Raw genomic sequence first — 23,683 nt, forward strand, 5'->3', positions numbered from 1 at the left:
CCTGCAAAAAACCTAGGAATCTGGTTTAGCAATAATCTCAGATTTGAAGATCACCTGAAAAAACTCACCGGAATCTGCTTCTCCACTCTCAAAACTCTACGCAGATTCCTTCCTCTGCTTCCGCGATCAGCTAAGGAGACGGTCATTCGCGCTCTGATATTATCCAGATTGGATTACGCGAATGCTCTCTACTGCGGACTCCCAGCCTATCTGATCCACCGCCTCCAAGTCATCCAAAATACTGCGGTTCGGCTGCTGTTTAACATCCCCAGAAGATCTAGCGTCCGCCAACCACTCCGAGACCTTCACTGGCTTCCAGTGGCTCAAAGGATCTTATTCAAGATCCTTGTGTTAGCATACCGAGCACTCCACCTAACAGGCCCAACCTATTTGAGAAAAAGATTCTCTCTTTATGCCCCCAACCGCCCTCTCAGATCAAGCAATCTTCATCAAATGACTGTATCAAAGTTCAAATATAGCAGGCTTGGTGGACAATCCATTTCTGTCAGAGCAGCGAGAGCTTGGAATACCCTGCCTCTGCAACTGAGAACAGCCCCTACCATCATGGCTTTCAGGAAAGGCCTAAAAACCTACCTCTTCAACACCAATGCCTAATAGCTGTCCCTCTTTTGCATTTACTGTGATCTGTCCCCTTCTTTTCTCTTCGCGCCAGGATACTATACTATTTAGTAGCAGAGCGCGTTATAAAAGCCTCTATAATAATAATAATAATAGTCTTAATGTCATTACATGTAGACAACATATGCAGAAATCAGTAGTTTTTAAATTAAATGGCATATTCTACCCCTCTGTACCCCATGGGCTGTCAATAATCTTTTTTTTGATTGCACTATGTTTATCACAGGTGAATTAGAACTGCCAAATCGCAAGCCATACAAGCAGTGCAAAAGCTTTACTGAAGTTTGAATCTATATACACACGCTCACTATATGTGAGTATGACACTCTTATGTCGTTACTTCAAAAATTGCCAGACGTATTTTGATTAATGTGAAACAGCCTACTTAGTCTCGATGGTAAGCCATACTGTCCAGCAGTTTCTAAGCAAATTTCTTTCGATTTATTGGAAAAGGAAAACACCATTTCTGGGGTGCCCCTATAGCCGCCCCCTGAGCCATTCGCACAACGCCTCCAAAATCAAATCCTCGTGCAAATACTTATCTTTTGAAACATCTGTGCAGCATTGTCAAAAGGACCAATTACTGGAAATTTACCTAAGCAAAAACAAATTTCACCAGAACTATAGTCTACTCTCGCCAATAGTGTATATATTACATGTTTAATAAAAAGCAAAACAGAAACATAAAAGTTTGACTTTAATCTGATACTGGGAACCCGCTTGTACCATTTGGTGAGGTGGTGATAAAGTCTCACAATGTGGCTATTTTTCAAGGGCTTTTAGCATGTGACCTTCTGTCATTTTATAAAAGCAGAGTTGGTTGTGCTAAAGCGCCTTAGATCGGTTTTATGTACAGAGCAGCATAGCTGACAGAGATAGTGGGGTAAAGGCTGCACTAGAAAAAGAAACAAAAGACAGATTAAAGGGTAATACATTCCATCTAAGGAACTGCTGGAACAAAAATATATTAAAACAATTCATAAATGAGTTGAGGGAGAGTGCAGCCAGATAAAAGAGAGGGATTACTTTATTGTGACATTTCAGTACTGAGTTCGGTGACACGGAAGGGGTTAGGTAGAAAAACCTGCAGAAACATTTGTAGGTAATGTAGCAAATGAAAATATTCCAAAGGTTAAAAGACTTATGGAAATTCATAGCTAGTTTATTAGCTTTTAGTTGGTTATGTAAATATTGACGTGAATGTATCAAAACATTTGAATCAATGGAGCCTTCTTACAATGGAAGTGCACAAATCATCATAGTTTTAAGAGTGTACCTTTTTGGGCGTCCAGCAGATGTTTCTGGTCCAGCCTGAATTCTTTTTTCTTTCACATCCATACAAACTTTGGTGTTTTGGGCTACATCATAAACATATAAACAAAGCAAAAAACAAATTAAACAAAGCCAGTCAAAGGAAAGGTAGTAAAGGACTAATGGTAATAGGCTGCTTGTTGATTAATGCAGTGTCTCTATACAATAAGCATCATAAATGTCTGGGACAAATGAGCACGTTACTTACCTTTTGTAACTTTCTTTTTGTAGGATTCTCTGATTCCTTACAAGAAGCTCTTGTTTCAGATGATAAGAGTAGATCCGGAAATGTATTAGCTGTTTCTTGTCTCTGGAGCTACATGGTTCTCACTGAGCTCAAAACAGTGTTCCACTTCATTGCTGGAAGTGACATGTACAGAGTATAAATTGCTCTCCACAAAGAGGTTGTGTTTACACACCAAACTCTCCGGAGAAGGTGTGAAGGCAGATCAGGTGGATCAATGGGGGTAAGAGTGGTATTTCCTTGCATCACTTCTCTATGCTGGCTGATTATACAGCAGTTTGCCTCAACTCTGATCAACCTGGTTAGTCAGAGCCCTTACTGAAAGGCAGTGTAATCTCTGATGGATAGTTTTAGATTTCAAAGTGCGCTGAGACTGTCAATTTCAGCAGTCTTTTTAATTTAAAAGGGAGCAATACAAAGAGAAACAGATAGTACTGAATAGGATAATTCTAATTAATATGTTTATAATTATTTCATAACATACAAATTGGTAGAAATGAACATTAATATTCATAGTGTGCACAAATAAAGACTCATGGAAATATCAAATTATGTATACAATCATTTAATCTCTTGTAGCCATAATTAGGATTATTCAACCTTATCATTATTTAGCCACAACCCAACAAGACACTAAATCTCTCTCACTCTTCTATTATCCCACTTTCCGAAATTGTAAACTCTATGCTGCATAATCCATAAATTTAGAATACTATTGTGTTAGTTTCTTCTGAGCGATTAAGGTATTTACATCATCAAAAGAGATCATCTTGGAGAAATTTGAGGATAAACCATATGAGTTTCAGGGGTTATTTACTGTGGAAATAATTATTGGTCCTCAATGTATTGAAAAAGGGTGGCTAGAAAAAAAATCTCTAAAAGTTCACTTTTGGTGGAATGATGTTTGTTTGTTTCAGTGGAAAATAATACGTGTTCCATCTGCGCCAGTAACTTTGGAATAGCAAACTTTACATCTGAAGACTTATCCATGCCACAGAGATCCTGTAAATCTATTAATAATGGAGAATTTGTTTCTAGAGGGGACAATATTGTCCCACCTCACTTGTTGTTTTCAGTGCGCCATATTTAATATGGTATTTACAGTGAGCCCAAATTAAAACAAAACAGGTCATCCTACTTCTTAAGGCATATCTTTCTGGTTGCAGAAGTATGCCTGAAAAAGTTACAGATCCAGAGTGGCTCCAGGTTCAAGGGTTCAGTCTCTAGAATCTGCAGGATTGGGTATCCATTAGAATTTAGGTTTGGGAAATAAAATAAATCAGAACTTCTCAATATTAAAAGGAACCCAATTATACTCAAAACTGCCTTTAATTTCTTTCCAAAGCAATCAATGCAGAAAAACACACCTTCTACCAAAATCCAGGAATTGAAATGCAAAACAAATCAGTGCGGTTTCTCCTTCTGCAGTTAATAAAATGGGTTTAATGCACAGGTTTTTTTTTTTATAAAAGTGTTGTATGCATTTTATTTTTGCTTTTCAGATTATCTTCGTTACTGTATTTTTCATTTTCGTAAACTGTTTTATCTGTGTGCCTACACCCCAGAAAAGTGGGAATTTGTTTGGGATGGATTGCCACCTGCCACTCAATGTTATTGGTGCTTTTTCATTGTTGCTGTGCATTTTTGGTGCCTGTGGATCTTTATCAGACACTTTTTCTCCCAAAGAACCTGTGACCTTTTCATAACGCTCGACATGCAGACAGAATTTGTGGCTATTTTATCGCCACTGTTATTTCAGTAGTAACTTTGTTGGTAATATAATTTCATGAAACTAATTTGCTATTAAACTGGAGAGTTATTTACTGAAAAGTGTGAGAACTCCAATTTGTTTGGTAAACACAATTTATGTATTAGGTTTGTTAGGTGCTAGTTGCAACGGTAGCCACTGTATTGTGCTGTAGAGTAAAGGCAAAAAGACCTTAACTTGACCCGTAACTCAGCAGAAGTTAAAACAATATCTGTGGTAGATCTAGGGCAGTTTGATGGTTACTCAGTTAGTCTCACCCTTGGTGCTCACTTTGTCTTATTTGGAGCCCTGTCCGATGAGAAGAATGGGAATCCCCAAAAGCTTCAGAGGGATGGCAAAGCCTCTTTGAGCAGACAGGTTTTCAGTTTTTCTTGAAGGTAGTCAGACTTTGAAGTATCTTGAGCGCTGAACACCATGCATTCCATAGTTTAATGCTAAGCTTCTTACAAATCTACTGACTTATGTAATTCAGTTTGCCTTACTTAATATCACAGATACTGGAGGTCCTGTGCTTCGTATTCAGTGCTACTGGATGCCAATGAAATCTTTACGTGCTAGTGATGTGTTGCCCAATTTCTTTGGGTTGAGGCAGAGTCTGGATACTTGATTTTGAGGGCTCTGTACTTTTACAACCTATTTGTGTGCTCATTTTAGGTAATTTCCTCATTGTAGGTGTAACATAGGTGAACAAAATCACACAGAGATGCCAACATCACATCAACTTCAATCAATGATTTATGTATAATGAGTGGGTTTCTTTGACAATACATATGTCCCTGGACTACTGGATGACTAATGAAAGTAATGTGAGTAGGTCTATTGGAAATAGTGAAGAACCAACCGGCATAAGTTTCATGCTGACATTTTCTAAAAGAAAATGCAGCTACGTCTCATGTGAGAGTTCTAGAGTGAATGACTGGCGATGGTTTCTACAGCTTTAGGGAAAGGGAGAGTTTAGCAAAAACGTAAGCATACCAGCGTCCAGTCCTTAGCATATTGACAGCTTTCAGAAGCAAATGAAAGGCACAACACAACTTAATATGAAGATCCCCAATATATGCATGAAGCTATTTGAGAATATCTTCAAACACTCAACATATGCCTTCTTCAGGATAAAGAACAGCCAGTAGAAGCCGGATTCTGACTTCTCCGGATGCATAAATTACAATAAAGTATTACATTTACCGCTTACAACAAAATCTATTTCTTTGATATTTGATCTATAAGCAACACACAGAATCTTTTTATTCAGTCGCAAAAATTGCACACATTAATTCTAATCAATAAATAGAAAATATGAATGGATCAATCCAACAGTTACATAACATCACAAGATTTTTATAAAACCTGAAGCACAAGTTACTACTTGTGTAACGATATATCTGTAAGAGACATTAGTTAGTGATAGATTCCTTACCTTAGAATATCCCCAGGCGTCAGACTAGATCCGGAAAGTTTTGCGTAGCAATACCCCTGCGCGTCGGTAGGCGTCGTCCGCGGCTCCGCGTCCGTCGTCGGCGCCGTTAGCGCCGGAATGACGTCGTCGGAGTTCTTAGACGCCGCCCATGCGCGCTGACGTCAGTTCTGATACACAGCTTTTCCGCGCCAGATACGCAGAGCCATGATAGAACCAACACTGGTGCCATGAAATTAGGGTCCTGAAAGGGGATGCCCTTAACCCTAGATATCGGTTCGCAGAAACGGGGAGGATGGGTGGGTCGGTAAGGAATCTATCACTAACTAATGTCTCTTACAGATATATCATTACACAAGTAGTAACTTGTGCATCTGAAAGAGACACGTTAGTGATAGATTCCTTACCTTAAAATAGATACCCCAGCAATACCAACCCCGGTGGTGGGTCTGCGAACTAATAATCACACCAGAAAGTCCTGGAGGACGGAACGGCCAAAGAAGCCATCCCTCCGGACTTGGCTGTCCAGGCAGTAGTGTCGTGCAAACGTGTGCAGCGAGGCCCACGTAGCTGCCTGGCAAATGTCCTGCAAGGGCACTCTTCGGCCCAGGGCAGTGGTAGTCGCCGTGGCCCGAGTGGAATGAGCCCGCAATCCAACAGGGGGCTCCTTCTTAGCCAAGGAGTAACATGCCTGGATACACAAGATGATCCACCGAGAGATGGTCCGCTTGTGCACCGCCTTTCCCTTCTTAGCGCCCACGTGACCAACAAAGAGTTGGTCATCCACCCGGAACTGGCATGTGCGATCCAGAAAGTAAGAGGGCGCACGTTTTGGGTCCAGACGGAGGAGCCTCTCTTCCTCTTTCGAGGGATGCGGAGGCGGAAAGAAGGTGGGCAAGGTAATGGACTGCCCGATGTGGAAGGGCGTGACAACCTTGGGCAGGAAAGAGGGTCTCGTCCGCAACACAACCTTGTCCGGATGGACAAAAAGGAAAGGGGGTTTAGATGAAAGAGCCTGGAGCGCACTCACTCTCCTGGCAGAGGTGATGGCAACCAGGAAAGCAGTCTTTAAAGTAAGAAGACGGAGAGGACAGTTATGTAGCGGCTCAAAAGGAGCACACATTAGGTAAGTAAGCACAAGATTCAAGTCCCACTGGGGGATCACGAAAGGAACAGGAGGGAAAATGTGTGTGATGCCCTTCAAAAACCTATTTACAATAGGGGACTTAAACAAGGAAGGCTGATCAGGTAGCCTTAAGAAGGCGGAAAGGGCAGAAAGGTACCCCTTGATAGTGCCCAGAGCAGAGCCCTGCTGGGCAAGAGAAAGAAGAAAGAGGAGAACCTCAGAAAGGGGTGCAGAGAGTGGGTCCACATCCTTTGCTGTGCACCATGCCACAAATCTGTTCCACCTGCAGGCGTATACCGACTTTGTGGAGGGACGCCTGGCTGCCAGAATCACATTACAGACTTCGGGAGGCAAGTCAAATGGCCTCAACTGCCGCCGCTCAATCTCCAAGCTTGTAGGTGGAGACTGGACAGGTTCGGGTGGAGAACCGTCCCCTGCTGCTGCGACAGAAGGTCCTCCCGAAGAGGCAGACGAATCGGGGGATTGACTGACATGCTGAGGAGCTCGGGATACCAGTATCTTCGTGCCCAGTCCGGAGCCACAAGGATAACCTGGGCCCGGTCGCGCCTGATCTCCTTCAGCACTCTGGGCAGAAGTGGTATAGGCGGAAAGGCGTACAATAGACCGCAACTCCACTCGCGACGAAAAGCGTCTCCGAGCGAGTGCCGCCTTGGAAATTCCAACGCGCAGAACTGATGACATTGCGCGTTCCCTTCTGTGGCGAATAGCTCTAACCAAGGCTCTCCCCATTGCTGAAAGAGGCCTTGCGCCACGTCCGAGTTCAGACGCCATTCGTGATCCACCATGCACCGACGGCTGAGTTTGTCCGCCCTGGCATTCAGAGAACCTGCCAGGTGTTGAACCACCAGGGTCACGCCCTAATGTTCCAGCCACTGCCAGAGGCGTAGAGCCTCCTGGCATAGGGTCCACGACCCCACCCACCCTGTTTGTTGCAGTACCACATGGCGGTGGTGTTGTCCGTGAACACCTGCACTACACTCCCCCGGACAGAGGGGAGGAATGCCTTCAGTGCTAGTCGGATCTCCAGCGCCAGATCCGGACCGAAGGGAGGATCGGGGATGGCGTCCACAGTGGGCGCCGGGGGCGACATCCGCAGGGCCGGCGCCGGTGAGGTCGTGAGGTCGACCGGCGACAAACCGGATCCGGAAGCGGATGCAGTGAGGGCCTGCGGCGCCGGGACCGAAGTCGCCGGCGGCACCGGGGCCGAAGCACCCGACTGCGTCGGTGCCGAAACACTCGACCCGCTAGGCCCTCCAGCCGGGGCTGCTGGGCCCGAAGGCGCCACGGGACCCGGCTGAGAAGGGAGGGACCTCATGGCCATGAGGTACCGCTCGACCTCCTCTGGTGACGCGCCATGCCCAGGGACCCGAAGGTGTGGGGCAGGCGGCGTGGATGGTGTCACCCGAACCCCCGGCCGCATCGTGCCAGCGTCGGGGTGGGTCGAAGAAACGATGACGTCTCTCCGACCTCTCATGCCTTTTACCTGAGGACTTGGATCCTGACGACCGATGTCCGCTCCCGGAGCTGCGATGACTCCAACCCTGCGACCGGCCCCTCGACCTCCCGTGGGACCGGGACCTGGAGCGGCGTGGGCCGACTGCCGGAGCTCGAGTCGCTTGCGGGACCGCTCCCGCCTAGCTTTAGACGTCAGGGCCCTGCAGTCGGAGCAGGTGCGGTCGGCGTGTCGAGGCATAAACACTTAAGGCACCGGCGATGGGGGTCGGTAACCGACATCAGTCGGTCGCACTTGGAACAGGGTTTGAACCCGCGCATCCCTACCGGCACCGTCTGAGTCGAAGACTCGAGTAGAGAAATGATCAAAAAGATCAAAAAGTTTAGTCAAAAAATGACTAAGGGGTAGAGCTTCTCCGGATCTGCGCTAGCTGGCGCGGAAAAAAGAAGAACTGACGTCAGCGCGCATGGGCGGCGTCTAAGTACTCAGACGACGTCATTCCGGCGCTAACGACGACGGACGCGGACGACGCCTACCAACGCGCAGGGATATTGCTACGCAAAATTTTCCAGATGCAGTCTGACGCCTGGGGATATTCTAAGGTAAGGAATCTATCACTAACGTGTCTCTTTCAGATCCCTCCATTGTTCATACTACATTCATCCTCAATCAAACAACATACAAACAGTTAAACAACATACACCAACCAAGCAAAAACAAACAGGTTAGCGGCTTGACCAACGTTTTGAAAATCAAATTTCATGCATGTATGTATACATAGGGTGTTTCTATAGTGCGAGCCTAGCCAAAAGGTCAAGGACTGCTATGGTCAAAGACGGGCATAAAGTCAATGAGTAAGAGGAGAGGAAGCGGAGTTGTGGATGGATACTGTGAAGTAGTGTTCTTTAAGAGGAGAATCTTCAACTATTGCCTAAATTGGAGCAGGGTTGAAATGGTGCAGATGCATAAGGGATGTTGTTCCAGATTGTCAGTGCATACATGGAAAGTGCCTGCAGTTTTATTTTTGCTTTGTTTACACTTCTTAGTCTGCTTTCTGATAGTGTCCTCGCTGCAGGCGTGTCAAGACCCACCAGAGATGGTGAGCTTGTCAGCAAGATAAGTTAGGGTGCTAATCATGATAGCTTTGTAAAAGATGCAGTTGGATTTGAAGACTATGTGAACAGCAAGGGAACCCAAGGCTTTTTTCATCAGGATAGGGGTGAAATGATCCTATTCCTCCAGGTCCTGGATGAGGTGTGCTGCATCATGTAGAACGGACCTAAGGGGTGCCACTGTGGAGTCTAGGAGGCCACAGAGTTTGGCATTACCACCATCTTGATGCAAGAGTACGAGGGCTTGAACTGCAGTTCCGAAATTGCTTTCTTCAAGAAACAGTGACCTTCTTTAGAAGAGTGAGCTGGTTCCAGGCGTCTTTGTTTTTTTGGCAATGCATTTCTTGATGGTGAGGCTTGTGTCCAGAGTGAATCAAAGTGACTTGGCATTCTTGCTTATTGTTCTTTTCAAATGAAAAAAGGTATTTTGTCTTGAATTCCAATTCCGGCTGGTCCACTAAGCCTTTCATCCATCTGAGGTCGATAAAATGAGTACCATTGAGTTGGGTAACAATGAGCATCTGTTATTCAGCATCAAGAGACCTCTGGGTGAACGTGCGCTTTACAAATACACGTTATGTTTACAAATACACAAGACACCACAAATAGACTCCACACGAGTTTCCTAGCAAAACAAATATATGTTTATAAAAAGATATACGATGCAACCACACAATCCTAAACAAACATATGCGTCGGGGTAATACTCCCCCTGGCCTATTATTATTGAGCTAAACTAAACAATCTTAAATAATCCTAATGTCGTAATATGCAGTTCGTTATGCAGGGGTCAGGCACTTCACAATATAAGAATAATGCAGATCGTAATACGGCTATCTCGCGATTTCTACTGTCACTGTAATGCAATGCGTAAAGCAACAACGTGGTAAACTGATATGCCCCCGTAATGCAATGCGTACAGTCCCCTTTCAGGTACTCTGTTAGGAAAAAGCAATGCAACATATAATACAGTTATCGGCAGTTCGTTATGCGAAACTAATGCAATGGGGAACAGATATATCCGGCAGTTCGGTATGAAACACTAATGCAATGTGTAATACGACAATTCGGCAGATCCTGATGTAGGACTAAGACAAGGCTAAACACATCTATCCGGCAATTCGTTATGCAAACCTAGTGCAATGCGTAACACACCAATCAGGCAGTTCGTTAGGCAAACTAATGCAATAGGCAATACAACAAAATAGGCAGTCTGTTGTGCAGGAATAAAGCAATGCGTTATACAATCAGATACTCCGGTATGCAGAAGTAATGCAATAAGTAAGTTACTCCGGCACCGTTCACAGTGCCGCCGGCGGTCTCTCCCCCACTCGTGCTGGCTTTCGGTTAGTCTCCGGCCACAGTTGCCCCCCCCACACACAGGTAAGATAGAAGACAGTAAATGCAGCTTCGCACTCAGGCCCCGGTGCTGCCACTCCCTTGGCACGCGGGCCTCAATCAGAGCCGAAGCAGAGGCTCGCACTGCAGGACAGAGAGAGAGGCCACGAGCGTCTTTCCCTCCGAGCCCGCGCCCCAGGAGTCGACACACGTTACCTGGGGGGCGCAAACCCACTCTCCTCTCCTCGTCCAGCAACTTGGGCCTCCAATGCAGTTTCTCTGAATTTCCAGGAAATGGGAAGATCCCAGGCTGCACACTACACCCGCACTCAGAGTCAGTGAGACTCACGGGAACTCCAGGTGCACGATACCCAGACAGCTCCTCACGAGGGTCTCAGGCAGCGCAAGGCACACACATGCAGCGTCGCTGAGACACTTTATCTTCTGGTGCCCCCTATCACACACGCTGAGTCTCGTATGGAACTCCAGGTGCCGAAGATCACAATATAATCTATGTTTGTGCTTACACTATATAATTTATGTTTGTGTTCCCACTGTATTATAATAATTTGGCATACTGTCTAGTTGATAATGTACTCTTTTTTTGCAAATTCACGATCAGAAAAACTTTATTTAAATTGAATAAATAAAAGGCATAAGTAATTACCAGGATTAACCTATAAGGTTATGTTTATCTTGTTTCACATCAATAATGTGTTGAAATAATTCGAGGCATAGGTACATTTTCTCTATTTTCAACGAAGATCACAACAGGGCACAACTTGCGAAGGTCTCAGGCTAGACAGAGCACACGCACCCACAGCGTATCTGAGAGTCTTCTCTGGAAACTTTTGTGTTCCTATGTTTCCAAACAGGGAGCCAGCTCACCTCGGGCCCTTGGGGATAGTTACTTCAGGACACAGCAACGTCCTTCATGCAGGGGGACACAGCACTCAGCAAAGTCCCTACAGCCTTTCCTTAGGTGAAACAGCGAACTGCAGGCTAGCCCCAGATCACACAGCAAGGCAGTCCTATCCAGCAGTATTTTCAGTTGCTTCTTCCTTGGCAAAGGTTCCTCTTGACCCACAAAGTAGCTCCAGTCTTGTTCACACTTGATCAAGCCATTCTCCAAAGTTCAGGGGCTTCAGCTCGCATAGTTATACCCCTCAATGGCTTTGAAGTCTTTGTGTTTAAGGGGGAACTGACCCCTGCTCAAACCAGTTCTGGGTGCCTCCCTACCAGTCACACCTTCTTGCTTTGATTAGTTGGGGTCTGGATTCTCAATCACTTAGCAGGAGATGGGACAATTGTTTTGTAGCACCAGCCCAGGCCTCTTCACATCTATGCCTACTCCTCCCCCTACACACTCCAGATGCAGGTCAGCCTGTGCCGTCTCGCCTCCTCCCCTGGGTCAAGACATTCCCCAGATCCTATTGGTTTCAAATCCAGCCAGTTAATCCACAACCAAGCAGAGACGCACAGAAATGTTGAAAGCACTAAAACCCAGCCACTTCTGAAAGAGTGGCTTACAAACACAATGCAAAAACCATCTTTATAAAAAGATGTGCTATTGCAGAGTGAGTTCAGGCATACTAAACTTCACCTTTCCATCTTAAGCCTTTGGGAAGATAGGCTGGCCAACATTACACAGCCTTTCCATTCTACTCTAATGGGCAAAATGGCCTTTCAGTAGTGAAAACGAAATAGAGATTATTTTACGGCCAGGACATGGTACACACCTTGGTATATGTCCCACCTTTCACATCAATCAATCAATCAATCAATGACATTTATATAGCGCGCTACATACCCGTAGGGTCTCAAGGCGCTGGGGGAGGGGGGGTGCCGCTACTGCTCGAACAGCCAGGTCTTCAGCTTCTTCCTGAAGGAGAGGTGGTCTCGGGTCAGGCGCAGGTCGGTCGGGAGGGAGTTCCAGGTCTTGGCGGCCAGGTAGGAGAAGGACCTTCCTCCTGTAGTCGCTCTTCGGATGCGGGGCACGGCGGCGAGGGCGTGGTTGGCTGATCGGAGGTGGCGTTTGGGAGCGTAGAAGTTGATCCGGCTGTTGAGGTAGCTCGGGCCTTGGTCGTGTAGGGCTTTGTGTGCGTGGGCGAGGAGGCGGAAGGTGATTCCTTTGTTGACGGGGAGCCAGTGAAGGTCTCTCAGATGTCCGGAGATGTGGCTGGTTCGTGGGATGTCGAGGATGAGTCTGGCTGAGGCGTTCTGGATCCGCTGGAGTCTCTTCTGGAGCTTGGCGGTGGTACCGGCGTAGAGGGCGTTGCCGTAATCCAGTCGGCTGGTGACGAGGGCCTGGGTGACGGTCTTCCTGGTCTCGGTGGGGATCCACCAGAAGATCTTCCGTAGCATGCGTAGGATGTTGAAGCAAGCCGAGGAGACGTTGTTGACTTGTCTGGTCATGGATAGGGAGGAGTCCAGGATGAAGCCCAGGTTGCGTGCATGGTCTGTCGGTTTGGGTGCGGTGCCCAGGGCGGGAGGCCACCAGGAGTCGTCCCAGGCGGAGGGTGAAGAGCCCAGGATGAGGACCTCCGTCTTGTCAGAGTTCAGTTTCAGGCGGCTGGTCGTCATCCACTCGGCTACTTCTTTCATCCCTTCGTGCAGGTTGGCTCTGGCGGCGGCGGGGTCGTTGGTCAGGGAGAGGATCAGCTGGGTGTCGTCGGCGTAGGAGATTATGCTGAGGTTGTGTTGGCGTGCGATGGCCGCGAGGGGGCTCATGTAGACGTTGAAGAGGGTGGGGCTCAGCGAGGATCCTTGAGGGACGCCGCAGATGACTTCGGAGGCCTCTGACTTGTACGGTGGTAGGCGGACTCTTTGTGTTCTGCCGTCGAGGAAGGAGATGATCCATTCCAGCGCCTTGTCCTGGATTCCGACGTTGCTGAGGCGCTGTACTAGGGTGCGGTGGCAGACAGTGTTGAATGCCGCGGAGAGGTCTAGGAGGAGGAGGGCCGCTGTTTCTCCGTTGTCCATCAGGGCTCGGATGTCATCGGTGGCGGCGAGGAGGGCGGTCTCGGTGCTGTGATTGGCTCGGAAGCCGGACTGTGAGGGGTCGAGGGATCCATTCGTCTCCAGGAAGGCGGCCATCTGCTTGTTGACGGTCTTCTCGATGACTTTGGCGGGAAACGGGAGGAGCGAGATGGGGCGGTAATTCTTGAGTTCGGTGGGGTCCGCTGTGGGTTTCTTGAGTAGAGCGCTGAGTTCGGCGTGCTTCCAGCTCTCAGGGAAGGTGGCGGTGTCGAAGGAGGTGTTGATGTCTCGCAGGTGGGGTGCGATGACGGCATCGGCCTTGTTGAAGACGTGGTGAGGGCAGGGGTCGGTCGGTGATCCGGAGTGGATGGAGTTCATCCTACGGATGGTGTCTTCGGTGCTGATCGGGGTCCAGGCGTGGAGGGTGGTGGTGGGGGGTGGTTGTTCGGTCTTGGTGTGCGTTGGTTGGTTGTTGAAGCTGTTGTGTATGTCCGTGATCTTGTTGTGGAAGTATGAAGCGAGGGAGTTGCAGAGGTCTTGCGATGGGGTGATGTCGTTGTTTCCTGCGCTGGGGTTGGATAGCTCTTTCACGATGTTGAAGAGTTCCTTGCAGTTGTGTGCGTTGTTGTCCAGCCGGTCCTTGAATGCAGTTTTCTTGGCGGCGCGGATCAGCTGGTGGTGCTTCCGGGTGGCCAGCTTGAAGGTGGTCCTGTTGTCCGGTGTAGGATCCCTTCTCCAGACTTTCTCGAGGGCTCGGCAGTTCTTCTTGGAGCTCTTGAGTTCGTCGGTGAACCACGGGGCTTTCTTGCTGCCGGGTCTGCTGGGCGGGGTCCTCATCGGGGCGAGCTCGTCCGCGCAGGTGCTGATCCACTTCGTGAGGTTGTCGGCGGCCTAGCTGGGGTTCGCTGAGCTGGCAGGAGGGTGCTGGCTCAGGGAGGTGGCGAGCTGGTCTGCTGTGATCTTGTTCCAGCTTCTGCGGGCGGCCTGTTGCTGGTGGTGGTGGGTCGTCGTTCTCTTGAAGGTGAAGTGGACGCAGCTGTGGTCCGTCCATTGCAGCTCTGTGGCGTGGCTGAAGTCGATGTCTGTGCTGGAGGAGAAGACTGCGTCGAGTGTGTGTCCGGCGAGGTGGGTGGGGGTGGACACCAGCTGCTTGAGTCCAAGATTGGCGAGGTTGTCGAGCAGGGTGCTGGTGTTGCGGTCGTTGTTGTTCTCCAGATGGAAGTTGAGGTTCCCCAGGAGGATGTAGTCGGCGGAGGGGAGGGCATGCGGGCTGACGAAGTCGGCGATGTCCTCGCTGAATTGTGTGCGTGGTCCCAGGGGTCGGTAGATCAGGGTGCCTCTGAGGGTGGTGTTCGGGTCGGTGTGGATCTGGAAATGCAGGTGTTCGGCGGTGGTCAGGGTGTTGTCGGTGCTGGTCGTGAGACGGATGGTGTTCCTGTGGATGATGGCGATGCCTCCTCCCATCTGGTTGGCGTTGCGGTCCCTGCGGACGATCTTGTAGCCCTCTGGGATGGCGATGGCGATGTCGGGAGCTGAAGAGGCGTTCATCCAGGTCTCCGTGAGGAAGGCAACGTCAGGTGCTGTGGCGTCTAGGAGGTTCCAGAGTTCGACGGCGTGCCTGTGGACGGAGCGGGTGTTGAGCAGGATGCACTTGAGGTGGGTGCTGCTGGAGGTCGACTTGGCGGGTGCTGGTGCGAGGCAGGTCCGGATGCAGGTGAATTTGCAGGCGTGGCAACAGAAAGGTCCGTGGGTGCGTCGTGGTGTGGCTTGGTGGCAATCTGGGAGTCGGCCGGTGTTGAGTGCGATGAGGGTGGCGGCGGAGTACGTCAGGCGGGTCGGTCGGGGTCTTCGTGGGCCAGGGGTCCTGGCCCTGGGCGCGGTCCAGGCGCGGACGGGCTTACCTTTGGCGCGCCTTCGGCGCACAATCGGCGCACCCGCTGCGCGTGACCGCTGCGCGTTCGCACGGTCGCCATATAAGGCGAAGTGCGCGGGTGGGCGGAGCAGCTGGGAGGCGGGAGCGGGGAGGGTACAGAAGAGAAAGGGGCGGGGCAAATGGCGGTGGCGGGAAGCGGGGAGGGAGAGCGGCGAGGTAGGCGGGGAAACAGGAAGGAACCGAGTAAACACTTAATTACAGTACAACAGGCCCAGATGGGGGGGAAACAAAACGAGGGAACAGGAGGAAGAAACGTTTAGCACAGCACAAAAATACCAAGAAAAATACAAGCACAAATGACGGACAGCACAAAAGTACCAAGAAAAATACAAGCACAAATGACGGGTAAAACAGAGGAAAAAAAACCCAAGGCGGCCGCGAGGCCGGCGGCGAGGCAGTAAGGCACAGCAAAGGGGCACACGCAGCAGCTGGTGGCCGTGCGGCGCGGGGGTGTCCCACAAGTGGGTCACACTCACCTGCGTCGCACGGTCGCCATATAAGGCCAAGTGCGCGGGTGGGCGGAGCAGCTGGGAGGCGGGAGCGGGGAGGGTACAGAAGAGAAAGGGGCGGGGCAAATGGCGGTGGCGGGAAGCGGGGAGGGAGAGCGGCGAGGTAGGCGGGGAAACAGGAAGGAACCGAGTAAACACTTAATTACAGTACAACAGGCCCAGATGGGGGGGGAAACAAAACGAGGGAACAGGAGGAAGAAACGTTTAGCACAGCACAAAAATACCAAGAAAAATACAAGCACAAATGACGGACAGCACAAAAGTACCAAGAAAAATACAAGCACAAATGACGGGTAAAACAGAGGAAAAAAAACCCAAGGGGAGAAGCAAGGCGGCCGCGAGGCCGGCGGCGAGGCAGTAAGGCACAGCAAAGGGGCACACGCAGCAGCTGGTGGCCGTGCGGCGCGGGGGTGTCCCACACTGCACCCTATCCAGGGGGTACCCTAGACCTCCCATGGGGTGCCTGATGTGTAGAAAAGGGAAGGGCAGGGTCTGGTAAGTATGTGCACTTACCAGAGTAACTTGGCAGTTTAGGAAACTGCGTGCTATATTGGACAGCCAATCTCCATTACACTTTTCACACAGGGAGCACACGCACTCTGACACGGTTTAGCAGTGGCAGAATGTCCAAAGCATCTAAGTTGGCAACACCATATCCACCACAGTACCAAAAATAGAGGAGGTAGAGGCAAAAAGTCAGGGGTAATCACACCAAGAAATGCCAGGCCTAACAGAACCTTTGACTCATGAAGTAGCATTAAAGGTTGATGTGTCACCTGCAAAGCACATTGTGTAATATGCAGATAAGAGATTATGTTATGTAGATAGATAAGTGTGAGGATTGTGGTGTATTGTATGGTATGGCTATGCAACCTTACCATGTAATACACTCACAAAAAAGTCTTGGGTCCAGGCAGGTTCATTGATAAAACATTTAGCTCAACCCTGGGTAGCTGATGCTTCGAGCAGTAAGGCTTAAACCAAGGAACTAGTGCAAAGCATTTAGAAGCAGCAAACAACAAAATATGAAAGTTGCGAAACACAAAATAAAATTTAAAACACATTTTATAAAACTAGATTATATTTTTATGAATTTTTAGACACCAAGATGATCAAAATCCACCACAGGGTTCCACGGATATAGATTTTAGAGCAAAACGTGAATCTCAGCTTTTTAGTCCATAGCGTAAACAAGCAGTGGTAACCGTAAAGTTTACACATTTTTGAAAAGTTTGAAGGAGTTTGGTTTGGCTACTCTGGTCAGAGTGGAGCAACTAAATCAGTCAGGAAGAGGGTCAGGAGGGTCACTAATGAGTATTTGTACAGTCACCTGGTCACCAAAGCAGTCTCTAGTCCAGTTCCACCAGTTACATCAAAACTGTGTTAGACTTTAATGGAGAGGTCCTGATGCTGGGGATGCAGGATGCTGAGGATGCCCTAGGTGCTATGCGGTCAACAGGGATGACCTTGCGGTTATTCCTCGGTCCATAGAGGAGATGGGGCGACTTTAGCCACAGAACTTGGGGTCCCTTGAATTACTCCGAGTCAGTAGAAAGCCACTGCCGTTATGATACCGGTCTCTGTACACAGCGGGTCCAGCTGTATCCTTTGGTGGAGATTTGTGTCCCTTGGGTGTAACCAATCTGGACTCCGATGACACTCCCCAGGCCACCGGGGTGCAATATTTGGCTGTGGAGTATTGGTCTCTCGGAGTGCCCAGTGGTGACTGGCGATGATTCCAGGAATGTGACTACCAACTTGCCAGATGAGCTTTGATGCCACTTGTGGTGGCTCTAGGGGGACAGCAATCTGACCCTTGGAGTCACTTCTTTGGTCTGGGGCTCAGGAACATCTTTTACTCAAGCCAATGGTACAGTCCTCTCTTTGCAAACCTAAGTTGAGGCGGTGGAGTCTGCAAACAGTGCAGCCTCTCTTGCAAGGTCTAGGGGTCAGCAGGGCAGTCTTTTGGTCCCTTCTCCAGTTCCAGCATGATCTGAGATCCAGGGTGCCATATTTATGCCCAGAAAGTGCCTTGGGGAGATGATGCAGTCACTAGCAATGGTCTACCAGGATCAATCCCGCCCTATGACTACTTTGGGGTATGTGTAACATCTAGCAACCCCAGAGTGTGCTATTCTGTCCACTCCTAAGATGTAGTCCACCCAAGATGTGTGGTTACGTATGAGCTACACGCCCGCAGGAAAACTGGTTTGGGCACTGGTCTCCCCTGCTGCAAGCCGGTCTACCCAAACAAAAGGGCAACGCTTTAGGAGTGTGATCAACAGTTGCCCTCCGAAGGCAGCTTTGCCTTTAAGCCCGCCTCTTGGGCAAACACCCTGAGTGGCCACGTGAGTGTCTTCCTGCAAGGGGGAGGTAACACCCCCCGCTGTAGCAGGCTACCATTGATCCTGAGCATGGTCGACGTTCACACTACTCACCAGGCGGGCAGAAAGCGGTCTAGTGGCCAGCAAACATGTGAGGCCACTGTATAAACTGGGCTAAAGAGTGACAAGTTTCTAACAGTTTTGCTGTTAGGACATATAAAAAGTATATGCCATACTTAATAAATATACAGCTCCCTTCCTAAGGGCTTCATATACCTTACTTAGGGAAGACCTACATAGATTGTTAAGGGGAGTGGGGGCTTGCTATTGATTTAAATGACAAAGTCAAATTAGAAGTTTAAAACTGCTTTTCCAGGCTGCGGAGGCAGGCTCGGACCCATTTTCTACTTTGTCCCACCCAGGGTGGCCTAGCCAATGCTGCAGCCCTGCGGGACACTCTGACTTGCCTACCCTGGGTACCATTGGTACCATAGACTAGGGACTTATAAGTCATCATAGGTCAGTTGCGGGTAGCTAATTCAACATACTTTTTGCAATGGCGTAGAAAACTGGCACTGAAGTCTGGTTAGTAGGCCTCACTACATTCTCACAGTCGAAATTCCAGCAACATCTGTCGAAATCTTCAGGTATGATCATGCAAAAAAGGCATTTCTTTAGAGTAAGTGGGTCACTGCTTTTCACACAGAGATCCTTCTATTACTTGCTGTTCCCAAATTGAAATCCTTTTAATATAGCATAGTGAGCTATGAATCGGCATCAAGGACCTGTATGCAAACTGCAAGACATGTTTAGAATCTTGTTGTTTTTTCTCAATCAGCAAGTGTAAGGCTGATAAAAAGGGTTTCTATGAGTAGCAATAAGGGACAGACCCAAGCACTGCGGTACGTTTTAAAGCCTGACTGGGTTTCTCCCAGCTATACCAATTTAGCATTTAATCCCTCCTAGTAAAGGGAATTTGTGACTCATACATCTTGAATACCCACTTTGGCTTATGTAAAATCCTGCACATTAATTTACAGTACATACTTGTATGATTTATTTTCATAGCAGAATGTGTGATGTAAAGCTCTCCGACACCCTACAGTGGGATAATTGTAGCGCTATGAAAGTATTAAATACAAAAAATCAGTGAGTGCTATTTAAATTATTTGGGTAAATACTCTTACATAGGATACATCTGCAACTCTGAGCGTGCATGCATATCTCTTACATATAGGGTTGCACAAAGTCAGAAACCTGTCTCCAAATGGTAGTTTCTCTTTGAAGTACGTGTAAATTGATAACAAGCTGTGTGCCTTAGTTCCCCCATTGAATTGGCATCTACATATTAGGTCACAGTTCGCTACCGTGCAGAATTATCCTTGGGGAGTGGGCGGGGGGGGGGGGGGGGGGGGATATGACAGCCCTTTAAATTCACTCTTATTTTTGGGCTAAGCTGGCCCAAAGCAAACAGAAAGCACACACTGTAAGGGCACAGCTGAATAGTTTCTCTCAGTGTTGGCAAACTACACAAGGACAAATTCAGCGTACTTCACTGGGACCAGACAGATACCGGATACAACTGAGCTGTTTCCCCCTTTATTCCAGCACTGGATGTGATGAATCATATGCTGTAAATATACCAGGTGGTCTGGCGCGCACAGGTGGCAATCAGAATAGGGTGCCTGCACAAGTGTGTTAATTACTGCTGATATGCACTGTTTGCAAGTCCTACACTGTACGAACTAGTAGGAGATATTAATCAGGTGCAAGACACTGGCAAAGGTGATGGTTATTCTTAGGCTGTTTTGGTGAACAGGCAGATTGTTTTGTCAGGGCCGTACAACTAGATGTATAACTGGCTCAAGGGACATCGGCACTCATTCTAACCCCATCTATCCACTCAGCAAAATGGCAGCTCTTGCGAAAGGATGGAGTAGCAGGCAAAAGAAGTCCTTTGAGGCTACCAAGAGATTGATAGGGAGATGTATCAGTCACTGGTACTCATTAAGCTGGTGAATAGATATACAAGAGCGAAACCAGAAATCCAGATATGTGGCTAAACATGCAGAGAAAGTCGAGGATGATGATGATGATCTCATTCATAGACAGATCTGCAAAACCCCAACATTCTCAGCCAAAATGCATAGTGACTGTATAAGGCACAAACATCTGAAAAGGCATCAGGACTTAAGGGAACATCATGGACTGACAACAGTTAGTTCTGCTGAAGCCTCTTCATTTGCTCCCAAAGACCAACCATCTAGGTGAATGGACGCATAAAGCCTCTTCTTACGGCCAGTACATTTGACTAAAGAAGGTCAAGTCAAAGTTCAATGTGACGGAGAGTGGCAGTCTCACAAGCTGTGGCACCACCAAAGGATCCCAACTCATACAATAGGCAATGAGCATGTCCCCTTGTAAACTTGACTTTAGCACTGCTGCATACCATTCCAAATTTGCATGCAAGTCGAAGCTGAACTGAGGAGGCCCAAGAATGATTAATGAATTGAAAAGATGACAGGCCCCCTTGACGGTTATTACCAACAAATCCAAACAACCATGCAGAGTAAGATATTGCATAGATACATGAGATACAAAAAAAGCTTTTGAGCAAATGTGCCATCCTACCATAACAAACAATAACCATGTGACTATCCTCAATGAAGTCAAATGCTTCTTGAAATTGGAATAAATTCTGGTTACCACCAACTACCACCATTACTAAGCTTTCTCTGTTGTGGGCTGAGGCAATAGAAGCAATTATGCTTCAGAATCTCATGGGCAGCAAACTTGTTTCATAACTCCATTCTAGATGTCCTGGCAGGGAAATCCAGAGTAATGAAGGTGAATGATGATTATTGTATATGAAACAATAATCACGGCTCACCATGAAACACTAAAGGCTGTGCAACAGATACTGTGCGACTGTAGAGTAACGCTCCACAAGGAATTGCAAAATTTAAAATTCCTGAAAGATACGTTAAAATTATTTGGCTATGTATTCTCCACAAAGAACCTACCTGCAAAACATGCGAGACATAAAAATAGCATGCCCTCCTCCTATCGCCACGGCAGTGTATGTTTTCCTTAAAAGGGCTACATACTGCATGAGGTACAGTGGAAACCTAGCCACCTTAATGGAACTTCAAAGATAAATGAACAGAAGCAAAACTTAAGAAGTCTTGGCCGGAACATCATGAAAGATCCTTCCAATAGGCAAGGATGCTCTTTTGCATGAAGCAATCACTTTGTTGCTGAGAGTTAGGGGCTGTGTGGCAATAGAGACAGTAAAACAGATGAATGGGCACCACTGGCGGCTCCTCGAGGGAGTGCTGTAGGGTGGTGAGGCGGGGAGTGGGAGGGGAGGGGCAGGGTGGGGGTTAGTAAACTCCGGAATTGGGCCGCTCAATGTTGAGTAAAGAAATAAACAAAACTAATTACATTGCACACGCTGCAAAGCCAAATCGGCAATGCAGCGCGCAATGTAATTCGTTTTATTTTTTTACTCAACTCCGTTCGGCCCAATTCCAGACTTTACTACCCCCCCACCCTGCCCCTCCCCGCCCCGCGGAGCCACCACTGAAAGGCACATATCGCTTTTTCCAGTCGAACCCTAACAGACCAAGGTAATATTACTCTTAAGCAAAGAGAGAATCAATTGCCATTAAGTGGGGTTGTCAACACACCTATATTTTTACTGAAACAGATTCAGTGTAATAATCACAATCTGTTGATATCCCATTTTACTAGAATGCCACATTACCCACCTCCAGGAGTTAAGAAATGGGATCTGAAACTTCAAGAATGTTACATATTCTTACAATATCAGCTTGGAGTAGATCACTTCCTTGACTAATTGTCAAGGATACACACGACCACACACGAGGATTAAACATGGTCAAGCAGAGAGTAGAGAAGCCGCCAATATATGGTATTACAGGCCCTCAACCCTAAAGCTATGGCAACTGGAGAAATATGGATACCAAATGCCCCCCCAGCAGCCATCTGTGCAATGCACAACAATACAAAGAGCACCATCTTGCAAGGGCAACATCACAGGGACGGAGACCGAGACATAAGCCACACTGTAGACGAGTAATGCCTGAACTATGACTGGAATGGAATGGTTTAACCATTCCAGTGTGTCATTCACATACTCAAATGTGAACATTTTGGAAAGCACCTTTAAAAATTATTTGTCTACACTTGATTATTTACAAAAAATAAATTCTTAATAGTATCCATTAATTTCTTCATTAATGTCCTAATTTTAATCAACATTTATATATTTTGAATACGCAGGGCCAGCTTTAGCACTGGTGACGACCGGTGCAACAATCAATTTTGGTACCCCCACACGCATGACTGCCTCCATGGATTCACTCAAACCCACCGGGCAAAAGTACCCCTCATTTCTCCAATCATAAGTTCTTGCCAAACATAGCCCCCCCTCCGCCCTAAAGCCGGCCCTGTGAATATGCGCTCACTTATTTTTTGCCTATAGTCTCATTGTGTCACTCTAATTGGGTCAAATATGATCAGCACAATATATGACAATTTCATTCTCAAAAATTTCCCCGAAAACAAGTCTGAAGAGTCTTATCCATGTGAAACTAAAAAACACTATGCACATATTTCCCAAAAATCATATCGCTTACCAAAAGCTTCACAGCTAATATAGCATTGAACATAAAAGGTTTGTTTCTGTTCAAAGACACTTTTGATGCGAGGAGGGCGTTAAGTACAAAACTGTAAAGAGAAAAAGGCACCATCACTTCAGCAGCTAGTAAAGCTCACAAATGCAAGGCTTTATTACCTTTCTTTTTACGTTTCTTTCCTACTGTACTAAGTTGTCCAGCTAAAGCTGCTGCAAAGTTTTCATCTTCTTGTAAACAGGGAGCTGCAAAGTTAGAGACACACATGTTAAAAGTAAAAAAGATATTTTTTTTTACATTGTATCACCTCTCATGTCATGCAGAAATATCCAAGATGACAAGTTGGGACTATTTGAAACCTTTTTCATGTTATCACTGTGCTAGGGAACAGTACCCACTCAGAAGGTGTTACACATGTGCAGCATTACTCTGCCAGGTCTAACCATATGGTATAAATGGCACATCAAACACATTCTTCTTAGTTCCCATATATTTCTAATCAGAGACACTCAAAAGCCCCCAAAATATGTGGCAATGTTGATAGAAGATAAGAAACCCAAAGAACAGAGAGGAGATGGCCTAACGGCTAGGGCGCTCAGCCTCGGACCTGGGCATCTGGGTTCGAGTCTCTGTAACGACGCTAAAACATCCTGTGATTCTGGGCAAATCACAATCTCCCTGTGCCTAATGAAAAATGAATGTGTGTCCTCATGTAACGTAACTGGTGCTGCTCGGATACCCGATTCGGGTCAAGTTTGCGCTATATAAAACTCTGCAAAAAAAAAAAAAAGGAGCAAAGTGCTAAAAATAGCTTTTTCTTTCAAAAGGATAATATTGCTGCTTAAAATTAGTTT

The 23,683-nt window shown here is 47.4% G+C and overlaps 1 protein-coding gene across 2 annotated transcripts in view; it reads right to left on the reverse strand.

The window, feature by feature from the left end:
• Positions 1–23,683, reverse strand: part of HLTF (helicase like transcription factor) — a 498,779-nt gene that overhangs the window by 302,423 nt on the left and 172,673 nt on the right. For both annotated transcript variants that reach the window (XM_078667983.1, XM_078667984.1), the window contains exons 13-14: positions 22,991–23,074; positions 1,916–1,997 (exon numbers count right to left, since the gene is read on the reverse strand). In XM_078667983.1, the coding sequence (XP_078524109.1) occupies positions 1,916–1,997; positions 22,991–23,074 (166 nt within the window). The remainder of the gene's footprint in view (positions 1–1,915; positions 1,998–22,990; positions 23,075–23,683) is intronic.

Source organism: Lissotriton helveticus, chromosome 11, assembly GCF_964261635.1.
Source record: "Lissotriton helveticus chromosome 11, aLisHel1.1, whole genome shotgun sequence".
Classification (NCBI taxonomy): Eukaryota; Metazoa; Chordata; class Amphibia; order Caudata; family Salamandridae; genus Lissotriton; species Lissotriton helveticus.